General features: G+C 28.5%; 1 protein-coding gene across 1 annotated transcript in view; it reads right to left on the bottom strand.

Moving 5' to 3' along the window:
* LOC106476885 (A-kinase anchor protein 13-like) overlaps positions 1-18,251 on the bottom strand; it is a 245,164-nt gene that overhangs the window by 52,283 nt on the left and 174,630 nt on the right. The window contains exons 17-24 of the mRNA XM_022381499.1: positions 14,816-14,947; positions 14,141-14,228; positions 10,877-11,009; positions 6,843-6,916; positions 6,423-6,489; positions 5,932-6,003; positions 5,111-5,193; positions 2,175-2,236 (exon numbers count right to left, since the gene is read on the bottom strand). Of these exons, the coding sequence (XP_022237207.1) occupies positions 2,175-2,236; positions 5,111-5,193; positions 5,932-6,003; positions 6,423-6,489; positions 6,843-6,916; positions 10,877-11,009; positions 14,141-14,228; positions 14,816-14,947 (711 nt within the window). The remainder of the gene's footprint in view (positions 1-2,174; positions 2,237-5,110; positions 5,194-5,931; positions 6,004-6,422; positions 6,490-6,842; positions 6,917-10,876; positions 11,010-14,140; positions 14,229-14,815; positions 14,948-18,251) is intronic.

Genomic DNA, 18,251 nt, shown 5'->3' with positions numbered 1-18,251 from the left:
TATTTGAAAAAATCCTGAATTTCCACTAGTGTGACCCAAGTGACACATTTTGTCTTAGCATGTCATCATCCCTCGAAAATGTATGAAATTAAATGTAAATTACTTTTTATAAAAATTGTTATTGCTCAGACAAACCATAATTTGTATAATCTTTAATTTTGTTTGGTTACAGAGCTATCAAATAGAAAATCAGACCCCTCCTACCACACCCACCTGTCACATCCTCTCTTTCACAATTCAATGATAGTTATATATTACCTATAACCAATAGAAAGTCAAGGTTTTCATCTATCAACTGACATATTGTAAAACATTATGTTCGGAATGGTTAAATGTCAATTTCATTCAGAGTACGAACACTGTTCCCCTGGGAAAATTAACGACTAGCTTGGATGAATTTGTAACAACTCTTTTGCATAGTTAGAAAGCCAGGAACATTTTGAGAGGTAAGTGAATTTGTCTAGTTTTTGCATGTTATTAGTCTATATTCTTTGGTTCATTATATAATTAAATAAAAATTATTAAGTGTATTACTATCCATAGTATAAAAAATTAGGGTTAACTTTCTTCGAAACCCGACATCAAGAAAAAAGAAGATTGGTTAAGTATTATATTTCTTTTTTTGCATGTTTATTCTTTATGTATAATTATAAAAGTAATTCAAATGTAAAAATAGGGATCCTTTTAGACTTGTTAAGATTAGATTAGGTAAAATAAATAATAATAATATTATAATAAAATTGTTTCACAAGGCACACACGTGAGCAGCTCATAGTAGCTCATGGGTAATGTAATTCGATAGTGTAATATGAGCTGCACATTCCCCTGAGTCATTTACAACTTATAATGGTGCAAATAGTAGCTAGACATGGTTCAAAGAGCAATAAAACAATAAAATATAATTATAAATAGATGTATACTGTTACGATTTTAAAGCTACTTAAGATAAATGAATGCAGTTGCACACTAGATTTGAAGTCATTCTAGAAAGAAAAAAGGGTAATTTAGATTTATTTAGTTTTTTTTTTGGTGGTTACGAGGTCGATTGAATTGGCCAATCCATCTTGAGATAGCGTAGAGAAAATAACAGATAAACTATAAAGTCTTAAAAAATGTTAAAATTAAATATACTTTTCCTCATCTCAAAAATCTCAAATTTCCTTTGTGTAATCCCTAAAATCTCCTAAATGCATTTCAAACATTTTAAATTTTAACATGAAAATTACTTTGCACACGGACTATTCAAAACAAATATTCAATATATTCATGGACTAATCTTTATTTTATTCTATTAAAAATACTTTGCTAAGAAATATGACTTTTTGTACGTGAAAGACTTGTAATATTAACTAAAAGACTGACAAATTTTGTGAAGATATACCCACTATATTGAGAGTTATAAGTATTAAATCTATAAAGACTTGAAACGAGTACAAAAAGGTCACGTGCTCAATCAAATTTGTGCACCATGCCCCTATAGTATCACCTGAGTCTAATTATTAATTAGTTACTAGTTTCCGATTATAATTACTAAATACTAATTCGTTTTATATTATATTTTAGCTGCTAATCTGCAGACATTTCAAGGAGAGTTCAGAGAGTTATTTCTTGGTGGTAGTAGCCGCAGTTCAATCCTTTGCATTCTTAATAAAAAGGCTGGTGTGCTAGTCATTCATCTGGGTTACCCCCATTAAGAACTTAATCACCTAACTTATATAAATACTATTAAGCGGTATCCAGGTTTTGGTGAATTCTATGCTTGACTGACTGAAAGCATTCAAATTAGTCAACTGACTGAAGTCCTAATGGGGGAGAGGAAATCCCAAATGAGTTGATAGCACACCAGCATCTCTATAAAGAAGATCTAGGATCGATCCATGACCACTATCACCACAAAAGTAGTCCTTCTCAGAACTTCCCTGAGGGAGGCAACAGATTATCAGCTAAAGCACAGTACGAGAACTAGTTAGTAATTAGTATTTAGTAATTATAAAAAATAATATTAGTAACTAAATAATAATTAGACTTAGAAGATTTTACAGACTACTAACCATGACAATAAATGATATTTCATTGTAATAACCTTATTATAAGTACTTAAAACATAAATGCATTAAAATAATTTTTCAAAAACATTTTACAATATGGATTTAATAATTATCTGAAAATCTTACCCTGTTGAAATTGAAGAGCTTGTCTTAACTAATCCATCTACTGTGGACGTACCTTGAGGCTGCTTAAAGAAAAATTGAAATCAGAATGTTTTTATCAGCAAAAGCAGAAAAGAATGAAACCGAGAATGAATGAGCCTTAAACACAGATCATTAAAAACAGATTTAAAATAAATCATGAGATAAAAAATAACTAAACATGTTTGGTCCATTTAAAAAAAAAGAATAACCTGAAAAGCTATTATTACTTAAAGACTTGAAAACACTAGTCAAATATAATAATAATACTTAAGTCTACAGAGAAGCAATAAACAAATATGATTCACAATACACAGTACTTTTTTTAACTGATTAGCAATAGCAAACTCTTTAGTTAAAGTAATGAAGATAATCTCCTTATTTTAGAAATATCGAAAAAATGATTGTGAGATTAAAAGAGTAAATAATGATGTGGCAAATTTTTTTATGTATTTATAAAAGTATACATGCTAGCTACAATCATTATGTTTTACATAAAAACTTCATACATTTAAAAAAGGATATATTAAGCTAAAATATAAAAAGATAATAATTAAATGAAATATTGGCACTAAAGTGTTAAATATGAGACCCATGCCAGTCTTAGACAAATCATCATAAATCAGAACCATATGTTAGCAAAGAGTCACAAACATTGAGAAATTATTGTCAACAATAAAACATTGCAACTTTTATTGGGTGAAAAATATAATAAGGACAGGTATAGTAAACAACTAATGAAGATTTACCAAGCTGATGATTCAGTGCACACAGTAAATAAAAAATTTAAAAATGCAGAAAACTGGATTATATATAAATATGTGATTCAGTTTATTAAAATCATTATTAATTTCAACGTTCTTGTGCATTTATTTATAACATTTTTTTACTTCTTGTATGTTTGTTAAGCTTCATTAAACAGCTAATTTTTTAGTTTCCATTTAACTTACTTTTGATCCTAAGTAATTAATGTATTATGGAATAAGCTTAAGCAAGAAAGCAACAAAACAAACTTTAAAAATTAAGGTCAGTTTAGAGAAAATAGTAATAATGTTATTTTGGGAATCTGAGAAATTTTTTCCACTATTCTATGTGCAGAAAAATAAAACACATGAAAGTGAAAATGGTTAACTAAATTTCAATAGGAGCATTTATTTTGGTATAACTAAACAAACTACTTTTATTTGTTTATTCCAACTTTTAACCTAGCATAAACTGTTTTATATTTAAATGATTATTTTTAACCACGAACTCGAAAAATAGTGTTTCTTTTCAGCAGATTGCCATTTCTGGACAGAAAGAGCAGTTTTGATATTTCAATATTTTTATTTGAAAAAAATATAAAAATCTAATAAAAAATAGACAGCTCTGACTACTAGATTTTAAAAAAAGTATTGTAAGCATATGAAAGAATATAATTATAAACAAGAGCTGGTTTTTGGTCGTAGACCATAGAGACTAGATCCACCTGTACTAATCAGATAAAAAAACTGTGTGTAAATCATAAGACATTTGGTGCTTTTGCACATGGAAAATATATAAGTAGTGACCCTTCTATTTGATGAATGAACTGCAAACTATGGTTCTTGTTCAAGCTTTTCAGTGGTTATGACTGATTGGTATAATGGTAAAGCAAATTTCTTCAATTTGAATCACTAAAATCTTGCTTAATGACTTGTGACAAAATCTATTTACACACACATATTGTAAAATGCAAAAGTCCACAGATGTTAATTTCTGTAAATTTACATACTTGTATTATGATAATTTAATATTTTTATTTCTTAACCCTTTCCAGACGGATCACGAGTGAAAGGCCATGTCATTGTGTTTGTTGACTCATATTCAAAATTTTATTGAACTACTATTTCATAAATTTATGTCAATAAGTTAGCATGAAACTGTACTTGCCCTGTAATTTACTCCCTTCTGCTATTGTCTGTCTGCTGTTTCCACTCATCTCAAACTATTTATATTTCTGTCACTTAATCGTCTGCCTGCTTTCTATATTCTTGACATCAATGTATTGTACGCGAAGTTTGATAGTCTCAGCATCAATGAATTATTAACAAAACTTCCTACAATCGTCTGCTTTTAACTCTTATTATAACAAAAACTAAACAATAATAAAATATTCACTCTGAAAAATAAATTAATCAATAATATCTAAAATAAACAGTCTTTTATATTATGAAAAAATGTAACTGTATTTTACAAAATACTAGTCTACTAAAACACAGCCATGACAGGTCATTTTTATATTATTAGATACTGTAACATGAGTGCACGTGTGCCGCATCATTGTAACTTCTGTTAGCCAGGCATGGCTGAAAGGTCAATATAATAAAAGTATATAAATGTATAATGTTATGAGATTTTAGGTATTTAGTCTAAACATTTATATTTTCATGTTATAATATGTGTTCATTCTAGAATGACAGAGGCATAAGTTATATTTATTTCCTAATTTTTATAGTAGTTACAAGATCAGCCAAATCTACCGAACCCATACAAAGATTCATTACTGAAAATAACATATAAAATATAATATTTTTTCTTAAGAAACGATTGATAACTATCTGGACATTATAAAGATTTTGCACGTGAAATTTTAAAACTTTCTGATGCATAAAAGTATTTTTAATCTTAAAATGAAAGTTACTTTGCATGTTGGATACGCAACATGCGAAAAGCAAAAAAAAGGCATGAGAAAAACATTGCTTTACAAACCTCAAGACTTAATAAAAAATTTTTATATTTTACATATGAAAGCATTATAATGTTTACTGATAATTGCCAAATTTCATTAACATTCGCTTAATAATTTAAAAGTTATTGCATGAAAATTATAACAAGCAGAAAATTGTTATGAGGTCTATCCCAGGGACCAAGCCCGTGCTGAAAGAGTTAAGCTGAATTACCTGTGATCGCATCTTTGTACCTGGTGTTGAATCATTTTTTTTGTCTTTTATAGGTTGTGAGTTGTTCTGAGATTTATTGTTGACTGAAAATAAAAACAAAAGAAAGAGAAATATAAAACTCTGTTGAAACCATATTTTTCAAATATCACAAAATACAGTCAAATATTGGTATATCAACTCACAATACCTTAAATGCATGGCTGATGTTAAGTTGGAATTTATCCCATAAATTTCCATTAAGATTTATTGTGTCTGATACTTTATTTTTTTATGGATCAAAATTAAAGATCAAGTTCCAAAACAAAAACGAACTAATACCTAAAAAAATTCCAAAAATTTCTAGCACTTTGAAAAACCGAAACTCAAGTCTGTAACTCATTTACTCTTTATACCTTTATTAATAAGTTTATCAAACTTATTTTTCTCTCTTCACATAATAGTAGAGATGTTCCACAACAAAGAAGAACATCAAATGCATTTACTTAGCAGTATATGTCATTGTATATGTATTTGAAATTTATTCATTCAGAAATAAATGAACATGGTATTAAGCATAAATTCTCATTCCATACATATATGCTTACATAGTATATAAGAAAAGGATATCAATTGTATGTAATATTATCTTTAAACTGCTGTTCATACTTTTGTTTCCTTTTAAATCATTTGTAATAATCTACAATTTACAATCACAACATACAACCTATTACAGAACTTAAATATTAAAAAATACTAACAAAATTAGCTTTGGCTCATAATACTAAATCTCACAAAAACTGTTAAAAGCTGGCAAAAAAATTCACTCGTAATTGATCACACACCTAGATGAGTCATGTTCTGAGACACAGGTCTGATGAGATGCCGATAACGGTATGGATAATGAGGAACACGACCTGCGACAATGTGGGACACACAGTTACAAGAGACACAATGACAACACAAAGCTGGTTTCTTTAAGTTATTGAAATTGCAGTTGGTTAAAATAAAACAAGCTGTTATGAAAGAAGAGGAGCAAATTTCATGCTTTGTTAATATTTATAAAACGTATTATAAACAAATATAACAATAAACAGACAGTAAATTTCAATTAATTCAGTAATAAAATGTTAAAACAAACATTTCAGGTTCAACAAAAGTATTAGGGATAAACTTGCAAATCAATTGACAATCTTATGATTGTCAAACTAAAGAAAAACATGAACATAAAAGTGTCAGTGCCATACAACAATAAAACACACTAAAAATAATAACAACACCATTTAAAACACTTTAAGTTTAAATCACATCTAAAACAATACAAAAGACAGCATACTTGCTGGAACTTGAAGCATAGGAACTGAAGACCTTTCTTTAAATGTGGAAGGATTCAGAGACTTGACCTGTAAAACAGCAACAAGAGCGGACAAAAACAACTTAAGTAAATGTATATTTGTTAATGTACTGTACCTTTGCTATTTTTGTTCTAGAAATAAGAATATTGAGGTACAAAAAATACTATGTTTCTAAGTATATTACTTAGTTTTAATAAATTAAGTTTTCATTAAAAATAGGTTTTATCAAATTCTACAATCAATAATGATACAGATTTCCTTCTATTTTATATGAGAATTTAGAAGAAATACATTTTACAAACGAAGAACAATTTGATAAATAAAGAACCATTTTTGGGGAATCAGTTTGATGAAGTATTACAACAAGACTATTAATAATGTTTCTAAACTACAGTACTTACCCTTGAACTTTTGAATTTTGTACAATCAATAATTTGATCTTTACAGGAGCTTGAGTGAACTGTTACCAGGCAATCTAAAATTAGTGAAAACTCACAAATTACTAACGAAATCTTCAAGTACATCAAAACAAGATTACAAACTTTAACTTAAAATTGCTTGAAAGTTCTCACTCTAGACAACAGTGTAAAAATGTGTAAAATCCACACTTTAGTTGTATAGAAACAGGTTATATGATTCAGATATTTTAAAAAATATATATATTTGAGAACTTGATGAAGTATTTAAATAAATATATATTATTTTTCTTTTTAAACAGAAAATATAAAATTGCAAGTAAAACCTTTAATGTACATAATTTATGTATGGAGCATAGCCAACTCTACAGGGTGTGGGGTGGAGTCTTTTTCCAAGAAAATGTAGACCTTTTCTTCAACACAAAAAAATAAATGATTTACATAAAAGTCAACTGCTTATTAAAAAAAAAAGAATCAGAAGATAGTGGACCTTTCAGATTTTTTAGAATATTGGGGTAGTAATTTGCCCCCCCCCCCCAGCTACACCCCTGATACAGTTATGAAATAAAGTTTTTTAATAATTTTAGTAAATATAAACTCATAAAATTTTAACTTTCTTGAAGTTCTTTTTTTACTCTTAGTGATGTTTTAATATTTCACTATCTAACATAAAGTAAGCAATAAAGAATGTCTATAGCTTTCAGGGATGTAGGTCTTAACAGCCCACTTGGCAACATACTTTTTTTTTTGTGTTCACCTATAAAAAACTAGTCAATTTTATAATGATCAATGCAAGATATAAATATGAGAAGAATCAACTCTCATGATACAGTACATTAACATTGTGCTGTCTTTATATCTTAATAGATAATTATATGGAACAAGTAGTGAGCTAAGCAAAATAAAAACAGAAAAAAACAAACTGCTGACTTTGTTCATATATTAATTTTACTGATCAACAGATCCTCATCTAACATGAGATACAAGTTATTGTTTCCTCTTGAATTTGTTTTGGTTATTAATGGTACTTATTTATAACTACTGGTATCACAAAAATCAATAAAATGCTTTCTTTTCACATATTTCTTTTGAGGATAATTTACAACTGTTGATAAGAAAGTATGATAATGATGATGACCCAAAGGTCATGCACCCAATTCCATAAAAGTAATATATTTTTCTGAATTTTTGTAATTTTCTTTTCAACTTTGAACATAATGCTCAAAATGTTATAGACACAGTGTGTATATGTTATTGATAATAAAGGTAAACAAAAAAATATATGATGAGCAAGACTTTTTTAGAATGAATTTAGAATAGGATAGCTTTTAACCCTATCACCATGGGTATCCTTTACTGCGCATGACACAAGGTTTTAGTGTCTTGCATTCAAAGGTTTATTAAACTATTTTTTGTTTATGTTATACCAATTATAATAGCATAAAATGTTAGCTAATAATTCATATTTTAATAACATACAAGTTTTAAGTTTTAATTCTACAAGGCAATATTAAAAAAAACCTGAATTTCCACCAATGCGACCCACATGACATATTTTGTCTTAGCGTGTCGTCATCCCAATTTTATCCACCACCCCTCAAAAACTATGAAATTAAATGTAAATTACTCTCTATAAAATCGTTATTGCTCAGACAAACCATAATTTTTATAGCCTTCAATTATTATTGAATAGAAAATCAGACCCCTCCTGCCACACCCTCTCTTTCAGAATTCATTGATAGTTTTCTCTTATGTTTCATTATATATATTTCCTATAACTAATGGACAATCAAGGTTTTCATCTATCAACTGATGTATTGTAAAACGTTATGTTCTGAAAGCTTAAATAACAATTTCATTCAGAGTACGAACATCGTTTCCGTGGGAAAATTAACAATTAGCTTGGATGAATTTGTAACAGCTCGTGTCGCATAGTTAAAAAGCCAGGAAAATTTTGAGAGGTAAGTTAATTTGTTTACTTTTTGCATTTTATTAGTCTATATTCTTTGGCGTATTATTTAATTAAATAAAAATGATTAAGTGCATTACTATCTATTAGGGTTAACTCTCTTCAAAACCCAACAGCAAGAAAAAAGAAGATTGGTTGAGTATTATATTTCTTGTTTTGCATGTTTATTCTTTATGTATAATTATAAAAGTAACTAAAATGTAAAAATAGGGATCCATTTAAGTTTGTTAACATTAGATTGGGTAAAATAAATAATAATAATATTATAATAAAAATGTTTCACATGCGAGCAGCTCCTGGGTAATGTAATTCAATAGTGTAACATGAGCTGCATGTTCCCCGAATGATTTACAATTTATAATGGAGCGGATAGTAATTAGACATGGTTGAAAGGGCAATAAAACAATAATAATTAATTATAAATAAATGTATAATGTTAAGAACTTAGAGTTACTTAGCATAAACGAATGTAATTTCATGTTACAATTTAAAGTCATTCTAGAAAGAAAAAAAGGGTAATTTAGGTTTTTTTTCGATTCGTTTTTTGGTGGTTACGAGATCAGTCAAAATGACTGATCCAGTTTTGAGATAGGGTACAGAAAATAACACATAAACTATAATGTTTAGCTGAAAAAAAAAAACGTTTGAAATGCATTTAAGAGGTTTTAGGGATTACACAAAGGAAATTTGAAATTTTTGAGATGAGGAAAAGTATTTTTAATTTTAACACGAAAATTTCTTTGCACACGAACTATTCAAAACAAATACTAAATATATTCATGGACAAATCTTTATTTTATTTTATTAAAAAAAACTTCACTAAAAAATAAGATTTTTTTGTATGTGAAAGGCTTATAATATTAACTGAAAGACTGTCAAAATTTGTGAAGATATACACACTATATTGAAAGTTAGAAGTATTAAATGTATAAAGACTTTAAATGAGTACAAAGAGGTCATGTAGTTGGTCAAATTGACTGAGCTGTGTTGAGAGAGTTAAACTGACCCTTCATTCAATGGGAACTCTAATTCAAGGAAAGTAAAACTTCATGGCAATAAGTAAGTAAGACCTATGAACATACAGTCTATAGTCAGAAAGTTACCATATTTTCACATAAATAATCCACTCCCTGATATACCCTGCACCTGATAAAAAAGGTGCTCTAAGAAACCTTTAGGCACATATTACTTGTGTATACCCAGCAAACCAGCAACACAGACACATTTTGGAAGACAAGAAAAATGAAAAGAATCCTTTTACATTATAGTAACACAATAAATCCTCCACTAAACAGAGATTCTGGATTAGAGGTGAGTAACCTGTGGCTACAATTGGTTCAATCTACAGGAAGTCTTTCCACCAATTAGAAACAAGGATAAAGCATCTAATCGGAACACATCCTCCATAATCCACCAGAATACTATAAATGCTGACAACACCATACACACTGACCTGAAGACGGAAGAGGAAGACTTTAAAAATGTCATCCTCTACATTAATTCAATTAGATTCATCATGTTGGCTGCTAAATCTTATATAATTTTACGAATTCATCCAGATTATTAAAAATTGCTAAAAAAATTACTGCCGTATGATGTCTGCTATCAATACAAGGAAGAAAAAACATAAAAGTTAAATGGCCAAATTAAAACTGAAAGTTTCTCAGTATGTAGAAGAACACAGTAACAGAGAAGCTGGTCAATAGTAGTCAAAATAGTCAATAGTACTGTATTTATACTTTGTCCTTTGACCAGAGAATAACTGGGAATGCTAACAGACATACTTATTGGTCTATTGATGAATCACTCCAAGTGTTGAACAAGGACAGCAACAATATAAACGAATATTCTGAATAGAAAATTGTTGATTTAAGTCTTAAATACAAATAAATACCATTGTACTTACATGCGAGTATACCATGCAGTTGGCATTTTTGAAAACTAATTTAACATACAGACCCATGGGTTATTTGAATAAAAACACAGTAAATAATATGTATTCATATTTATCCCAGATATACCAAACAGAACTAAGAAAGTAAATGCATACTTTCACAGCGAAGAGCCGGTTTATTTGCAAGAGGCTTATTACAAACATCACAATCAGCTGCTATACTGTAACATATGGAGACAAACTGATGAGCAGACTTCTTGTTCTCTTTGTCTTTCTCTTCATGTTTACTCTATATGAATAATGAAAAAAAAAGAATAATCAGAAGGAATACACAGGGAGATTACGTGTTGTATGCAGGCATTTACTGAATTTTTTTGGGATAATCAAAATTCTGCACTTTAGCCACTTAAAATTAACTTTCTCCATACCATTTTCAAGGTGCTTTTTACAAATGGTGCTAATTTCTTGTGTGCAAGAGTAAAAACTTGTACTATAGTTTGATAATACAAAATTATTCAACATTTCTCTTCCTCAAATAAGTTACACTGAATATGATAGCACTTGTTATTCAAGTTAACGTGTTTATTCATATAACAAATCATAACTATAAAATTTTTAAAATATTAATTTATCTAAATCTTGATTGTTTGTTTTGCACCACAAACAAACGTATATTGTGAATAAGTTGTTATATTATTGTAACTAACTGGCACGCTACATATGCAAGTTGATCTATTATTTGAATAAAAAATAAATTTTCTTGAAACAAAAATATTAGAACTGCAAAAATTATGTAAAAGTCATTAACAAATGATCACAAAGTTTAGGTAGATTGATTATAACAAACCAGATCACATTCAGTAAATACTTATAGAGCTTTAAAGTTCTGTGAGACTTCACATCAAAATTCAGCTCAAAAATTATTAAATAATTCATTAAGTCAGCTAAGAATTTCAGGAAGAAACAAAAACTTTATATTACAAATGATATTATACTTAGTACATCAAATGGAAGAAAACTTTCAATAAAGACAACATATACGCAAAATGTTTAGCAAGTTAACTTATAATAACTGAAAAAAATAATTTTTGTTTTACTTTATTATATAATAAATACATCTGAAATTAGCAACTTAATTATTTATACATTATTGATGCTACATATCAAAGTGTACACAACATTATACCAATAGTTTTTTTTACGTACAAACGACTATTCACTATGAACTGATTTTTAATAAAAATAAATTAGCAACAAATATCCTGAACACATCAGAATGTCTTCAAAGTGTTTATACATTCCCAAAATGTTGGATTTTTAGACAATAAAAACCAGTAATTATTATAACGTTCAGATTAACAGCAAGTACATGACTGATACAAGAATAAATGAAAAGTAATGATTTAAATCTTCAATCAGACAATTATATAAGAACTAATTAGTTATTTTATATACAATAGTATTAAAATTAAATTCTCATGTCCTTCTGCTAAGAACAGCTAGTTGCTAATAATGTGAATATGATTTCAAATATGTAAGCATGAAGGTAGGTCCATAACAACTTATTTGAAATCTTTTATTTAATACAAATCAATATATGATAAACATGCTAGTGGAAACTTAGCAGAAGACAAGCTAGGTTCCTAAGCTAGTTTGAAACAAGTTTTAGAGAACTGAAATGATTCAAAACAGGTCTTGTTGATATCAGGTGAAACTGAGATGGTTAAATATTCAGTTTCCAGCAAGTGTGTAAAATAATTAAGCAGGTTTACTCAGGTAATGATCAAATAATAGTTTCAGAAGCAAAGATGACACTGTTTGGTTTACAGTCAACTCAGGATGTACATTGTGTATTCACAAGTTTTCTTTAGTGCAGAGCATCTTTTCAATTGGCCATATTTCCCAAGATGCTGAAATTGTTGGTTGTAATTGTAATGCTACAATCTTGCAAACAGTGACGAAGCATGGCCAACTGATTATGTAGTGTATTTTGTACATATGCTTTAATTCTTGAGCTCAAACAACGAATTGTAGAGCCTACATAGCCATGGTTACATTACATATATGTGGGGCCATCATATCATGAAAAAACTTGACTGAAAACAAAGTAAACTATTTTGGTTTCACTCAATAGTGGTTAATAGTATTACAAGTTTTATACATATAAGTAGACACATACACATACAAGAACTGAAAAGGGCTACAAACTATAATTATTTCAGACCTTATTTCATGTTTATCCTAAATGATTGTTAAGGAATACATTTTATGCTGCATATGCAATTGAATTTTCTGAGATGAAGAAATAAAGATACTACAATATTAACCTTCTGTTTTTACAGCTTCTACATGATTGATTATTTTGTGGTTGAAGCAACAGATGTACTTGGCATTATTTAGCTTTGGAGAAATTAAACAAGTTATTAATTTCATTCTTAAAAAGATTAAAAAAAAAGACATACTAACCAATGCTGTAGAAAGTGTCTATTTACAATGAAAAACATACCTTCATCTAAGTGACAATGATTACAATTAAGGGGTATTTTTCACAACATTTTATATCAAAAAATAGCAACCAACCAGGGAGAAGCTAGATGAGCTAGTTGGAGACAAGGAATTTCTAGTGTAAAGTTGGTACACAGCTGTATATCAGTAGGTACTGTGGTGAAATGGATAAGCAGTTGGAGACTAGAAAGTGTCAACTCAGCAGTTATTTCTGTTTGCATGAGCTATGTCAACCAGGTGAAGACTACAAAATGCTATGAAGGACATGGTAACTAGAATGACACTAGGAAGTGCTGGACCAACAGTTATTATTATGAGTTAAGTCAACCAGCTGGAGACCAGAAGATGATAGGGACAGTTGAAAAAAAAAAGGCTAGGAATTGCTGGGTTGAGCAGAAGATGCTAGATACAGTTGGAAAAATAGATGAAGACTAGGAAGTGGTGGGTTGAGCTGGACCAACAGATATTGTTATGAGCTAATTCAATTAGTTGGAAACCAGAAAATGCTAGGGACAGTTGGAAAAATCGATGGAGGCTAGGAAGTGCCGGGTTGAGCTGGACCAGCAGATATTATTATCAGCTAAGTCAACCAGCTTGAGACTAGAATATGCTTTGAAAAGTTTGGTAAGTAGTAAGAGGATTAGAAGATGGTGGCACATGTTGATGTACTGCACACATCTGGGACCCATCACTTTAAAAGTGAACTGGGTCACCAACCTAAGGACCAGAAAAGCATTTGAATAAACCTAATTACCAAGCTGGAAAAAAACAAAATAGGTGCTAGAAACCAACAATTCAATGGCTTAAAACACAACTCCTGCTGTTCATCAATTAATAATGTTATAAACTGGTTTTTTAAATTTGGCATCTCAAACAAGTTGTTCTGTATAAATTCCTGATTATGAGGAGTGTTACCTTTCTTTTTCGAAAAAAGAGACTCCCTCTCTTCTTCCTCTTTCCAAATGGTTTGTCATCATCACTATCCTGACCAGTCAAATGGTTTCTGAAATAGATTAAAAACAGAGTATATTTGTTACTATGTACACTTTTTTAAAGACATCAACCAATAGATAATAAAAATTAGTATTTCCAATTATTACTACTTTAGATTAATCCAACTATAAATTAATCGAAACATTGCTATTATGATTTCTCATGATTATTATTGATTAATTCAAGGTTGTTCAGTTCAACTGATTAATGTCACAATTCATAAAAATAATAAACTTACTGAAAATAATGTTTTCTATTATTCCAACTATTCAAGTATTATGTGAAAATAATCAATTAGTTTAATGTAATTGATTAATGAGCCTAATGATTAATTGCTTTTCAAATTTTACTAATCACCCATTTATACTACATAAAGAGAAAAACACAATTGAATATAACATATTAATATCAAGAGATAACAATGAATTTCCAAAAATACGCAGCATTATAATAACAAAAATTTTATACAACTTGTTGTAGGTATACCCTTTGATATATTACAAATAATTAATACAGAGAAAGTATTTTACACAAGTCTGCATGTAATTTTATAAAAATTAAACGATATAACAGCCATTATACACTAAACACACTTACTGATAGCCTCTCAATAAATCAGCTAATGATACTTGGGCCATGTGAAAATTAGGCTCTTCATCTTCAGGCATCATAGCAACATTAAGCTCATCATCCAGTTCACACATACGGAGAGGGTTGAAATTAAATAAACTAAGAAAATAACAGAAACAAACTAATGCTGCCAACTATTAAATAAAACAGCAATGGTCTCACAATACTAGAACTAAAGTTGCATCCAAACACTTACATGCTATAAAGGGACACTGTATATACTTCACATTTAAACATTCCAAGATAACAGTAATCAAAAAATAATAAAAACCTCCTTTGAGTATATTTATTGATTTAACATAAATTATCAAAAATGAATGGCTGTGGTTTTATTTTTATTCAATAAAATTGTAAGACAAATAAATCATATGTAAAAAATGAATTCTAAATACATTATATACTTAATTACAAAGATTAGATAATTGTTATGAAGTGTATATTTGAGGAAAATTCATTCTTTGATAGATTTAAAGTGGTTATCAATGTGGACTTTTATTTTAGTGTATGGTCTATTAAAAGACAGTTACATATATATTATTTTCCTTATTTTCTAGTTTAGCAGAAACCTACTTTTTGATGTACTTATTCAAGAAGATCTTAAGTATTGAGAGTGATGGGTGACAATGAAAATGCTTATATTTACTGTAGTAATTTAGAACTTAGGCAAAACAAAATATAAAGGATTCAATAACTTTATTGATTATGGTTTCCCCATATTGAAAATTGTTGATTCTAAACATTTTACTCCAAAAAACAACCCAAGAAGTTGGTGCATTTCCATGTCTATATTTCATTATTTATTGGTTGTATAGTAAGATATTATGATTCAGGATAAGAAACAGTATTACTCAAAGAGTTAATGTTAAAAAGAGGCCTAATACTGTCACCAGTTGATTCTGTAGTTGCTACATTTGATGATAGAAATATAAAGTGTTATGGTTGTTCACATTACTTCTAGAGAAAGGAAAAAAGAATGGCTTATTTACTGACATTGCAAATACAAAAGACACAAGGTCAGCAAATTCAAAGCAAATGGTGTTGCTTATGCTTATATACACAGTTTAGGTATTACTATGTGAGAAGACTGTTGAAATATGAACGAAATAAAACACATTTGCTTTATATCAATACACTGCAATATATATATATTTAAAGTTCTACTAAACACTCTAACAGTAATGTTTTGTAATAGCCTAAAAAAACACCACTGTAGGTATTATTTTGAACTTAAATATATCTAAAGATCACAAAGACGATAATATTTCTGACAATTCATTAAGGAATGATAAAGGATAATTTTTTATTTGACAATAACTGTTATTATAAATACAGATATATATATCACCCAACATTAAATACTGATTCTAAATTATCACACATTGGACAGATATAAGCTTGGCTAAACATATTATTCATTTAATATATGTATACAAAATTAATTTGCATACAGTTTAACATTACTGATACAGGGGAGTCAAAGTGGGCATATGACTTTTTTTACATTGCTACATTCAAAGTTTAATGAAACTCCTTTATTATCAGTGTATGGTAATAAACTTAGCATCAATATATATATATATGTTTAGTTTATAATTCAAATTTTTATATTATCCAAGTTTTAGTTTCAAAAGGAAATAAATAAATAAATTCTCAGTCTACAGTTCTCCGAGTCACATGACAAGATGACACTGTAACTTCTCAATTATAGATATTTTTCTCTTTTCTTAAAAGGGCTTCAGGTTGTTCAACCAATTAGAAACATATACTATAAGGTTTGTAAAAATCTATATTGACAAGACATAATATAAAACTTCAATCTTTTATTTTCCAACTTTATTGAGGTATCACTAATCACTGTATCTGTTCAATGTATATTGACATGCCCCTCCTATATCCTTTGTCTTTGATTGAAGAAATGTCTATAATTTTCTCTGACATTAATATTGGACATGTTTAATATAACCAATAAAAAGAGTATATTATAAACTACATGAATCCAATGATTGTCTCTTTTCTTTTAATGGTCAAAGCCGATAAATTGCAAGGAGAGATTGAAGTGTTTAGACTAAAAACACTGCTCTGAACAGTAATGAAATTTCTTAAACCTATATATAAATTATAAATTACAGTAGTTTTGAGACATTCTATTCTGGTGCTTGATATATTTTAAAAATGCATATTCAAAAGATATACGAGTTATTTCTGAACAACCAACATAGTCAGAAAAAAACAGGTTTACTAAACCATGCAAAAGCATGAAAGCAAAAGTCCTCAAGTGCTAAATTTCTTGTATACTCTTTATTTATTGTTATACATTTTTTTAAAATGCAATTAAAAGTTTAAAATTAAAAACTTATTAGGTTAGATGAGAAGACTTAAATGAAAAAACATTTCTCCTTGAGGAATGCATAAGGGCTGTCTTCACATGATGTAACTCAAGAATTTGTTTATTTTATGCTCTTGCCAGGTGATTTATTGCTTTGTTATACTAGTTATGCACAGTTCAGAGATTATTTCACTACATTTAGTGTTAGGGTAAAAAAACAACAAGATAAAGTATAAACTTTACAAATAAAATATCTGGATATTTATTTATGAGGTACTAGAGGTTATGCAAATGAAATAAGAAAAACTGTAAGTTGAAAAAGGAGTATTTTCATTCTTAGCATGAAAATTACCTTTCTCTCAGGCTCACTCAGTAAAGGCTTCATAAATTCCCATATAAATACTTTATTAAAACATCAGGTTTTGTGTACAACACACTTGTAATACTTATAAATGCTTCCCAAACTTTTTGAAGATACTATAACACTGAATGTGTTAACTCTTTCAGCACGGGCTCAGTCCCTGGGACTGACATCATAACCATTTTGTGCTTGTTATAGTTTCATGCTATAACTTTTAAATTATTAAGCAACAAATTATTAATAAAATTTGGCAGATTATCAGTAAACATTACAATGCTTTCATATGCAAAATATCACATTTTTTTATTAAGTCTTAAGGTTTATAAAGCAATGTTTTCTCATGTCTTTTTTTTTCTTTACGCATGTTGTCTATCTATCATGCAAAGTAATATTAATTTTAAGATTAAAAATACTTTTATGCATCAGAAAATTTTGAAATTTCACATGCAAAATCTTTATAATATCCTGATAGTTATCCAATGTTTCATAAGAAAAAACTTTATATTTAATCTGTTATTTTCAGTAATTAATATCTGTATGGGTTCAAAAGATTTGACCGATCTTGCAACCACCATAAAAAATCAAAAAATAAATATAAATTATGCCTCTTTCATTCTAGAATGAACATAAATTATAGCACGAAAACATAAATGTTTTGACTAAATAGTTTAAATATCATAACATTATACATTTATATATATTTATTATTTTTATTA

The sequence above is a fragment of the Limulus polyphemus genome, unplaced genomic scaffold (genome assembly GCF_000517525.1).
Source record: "Limulus polyphemus unplaced genomic scaffold, Limulus_polyphemus-2.1.2 Scaffold7, whole genome shotgun sequence".
Classification (NCBI taxonomy): domain Eukaryota; kingdom Metazoa; phylum Arthropoda; class Merostomata; order Xiphosura; family Limulidae; genus Limulus; species Limulus polyphemus.
This window is presented reverse-complemented; position numbering and strand designations above follow the sequence as displayed.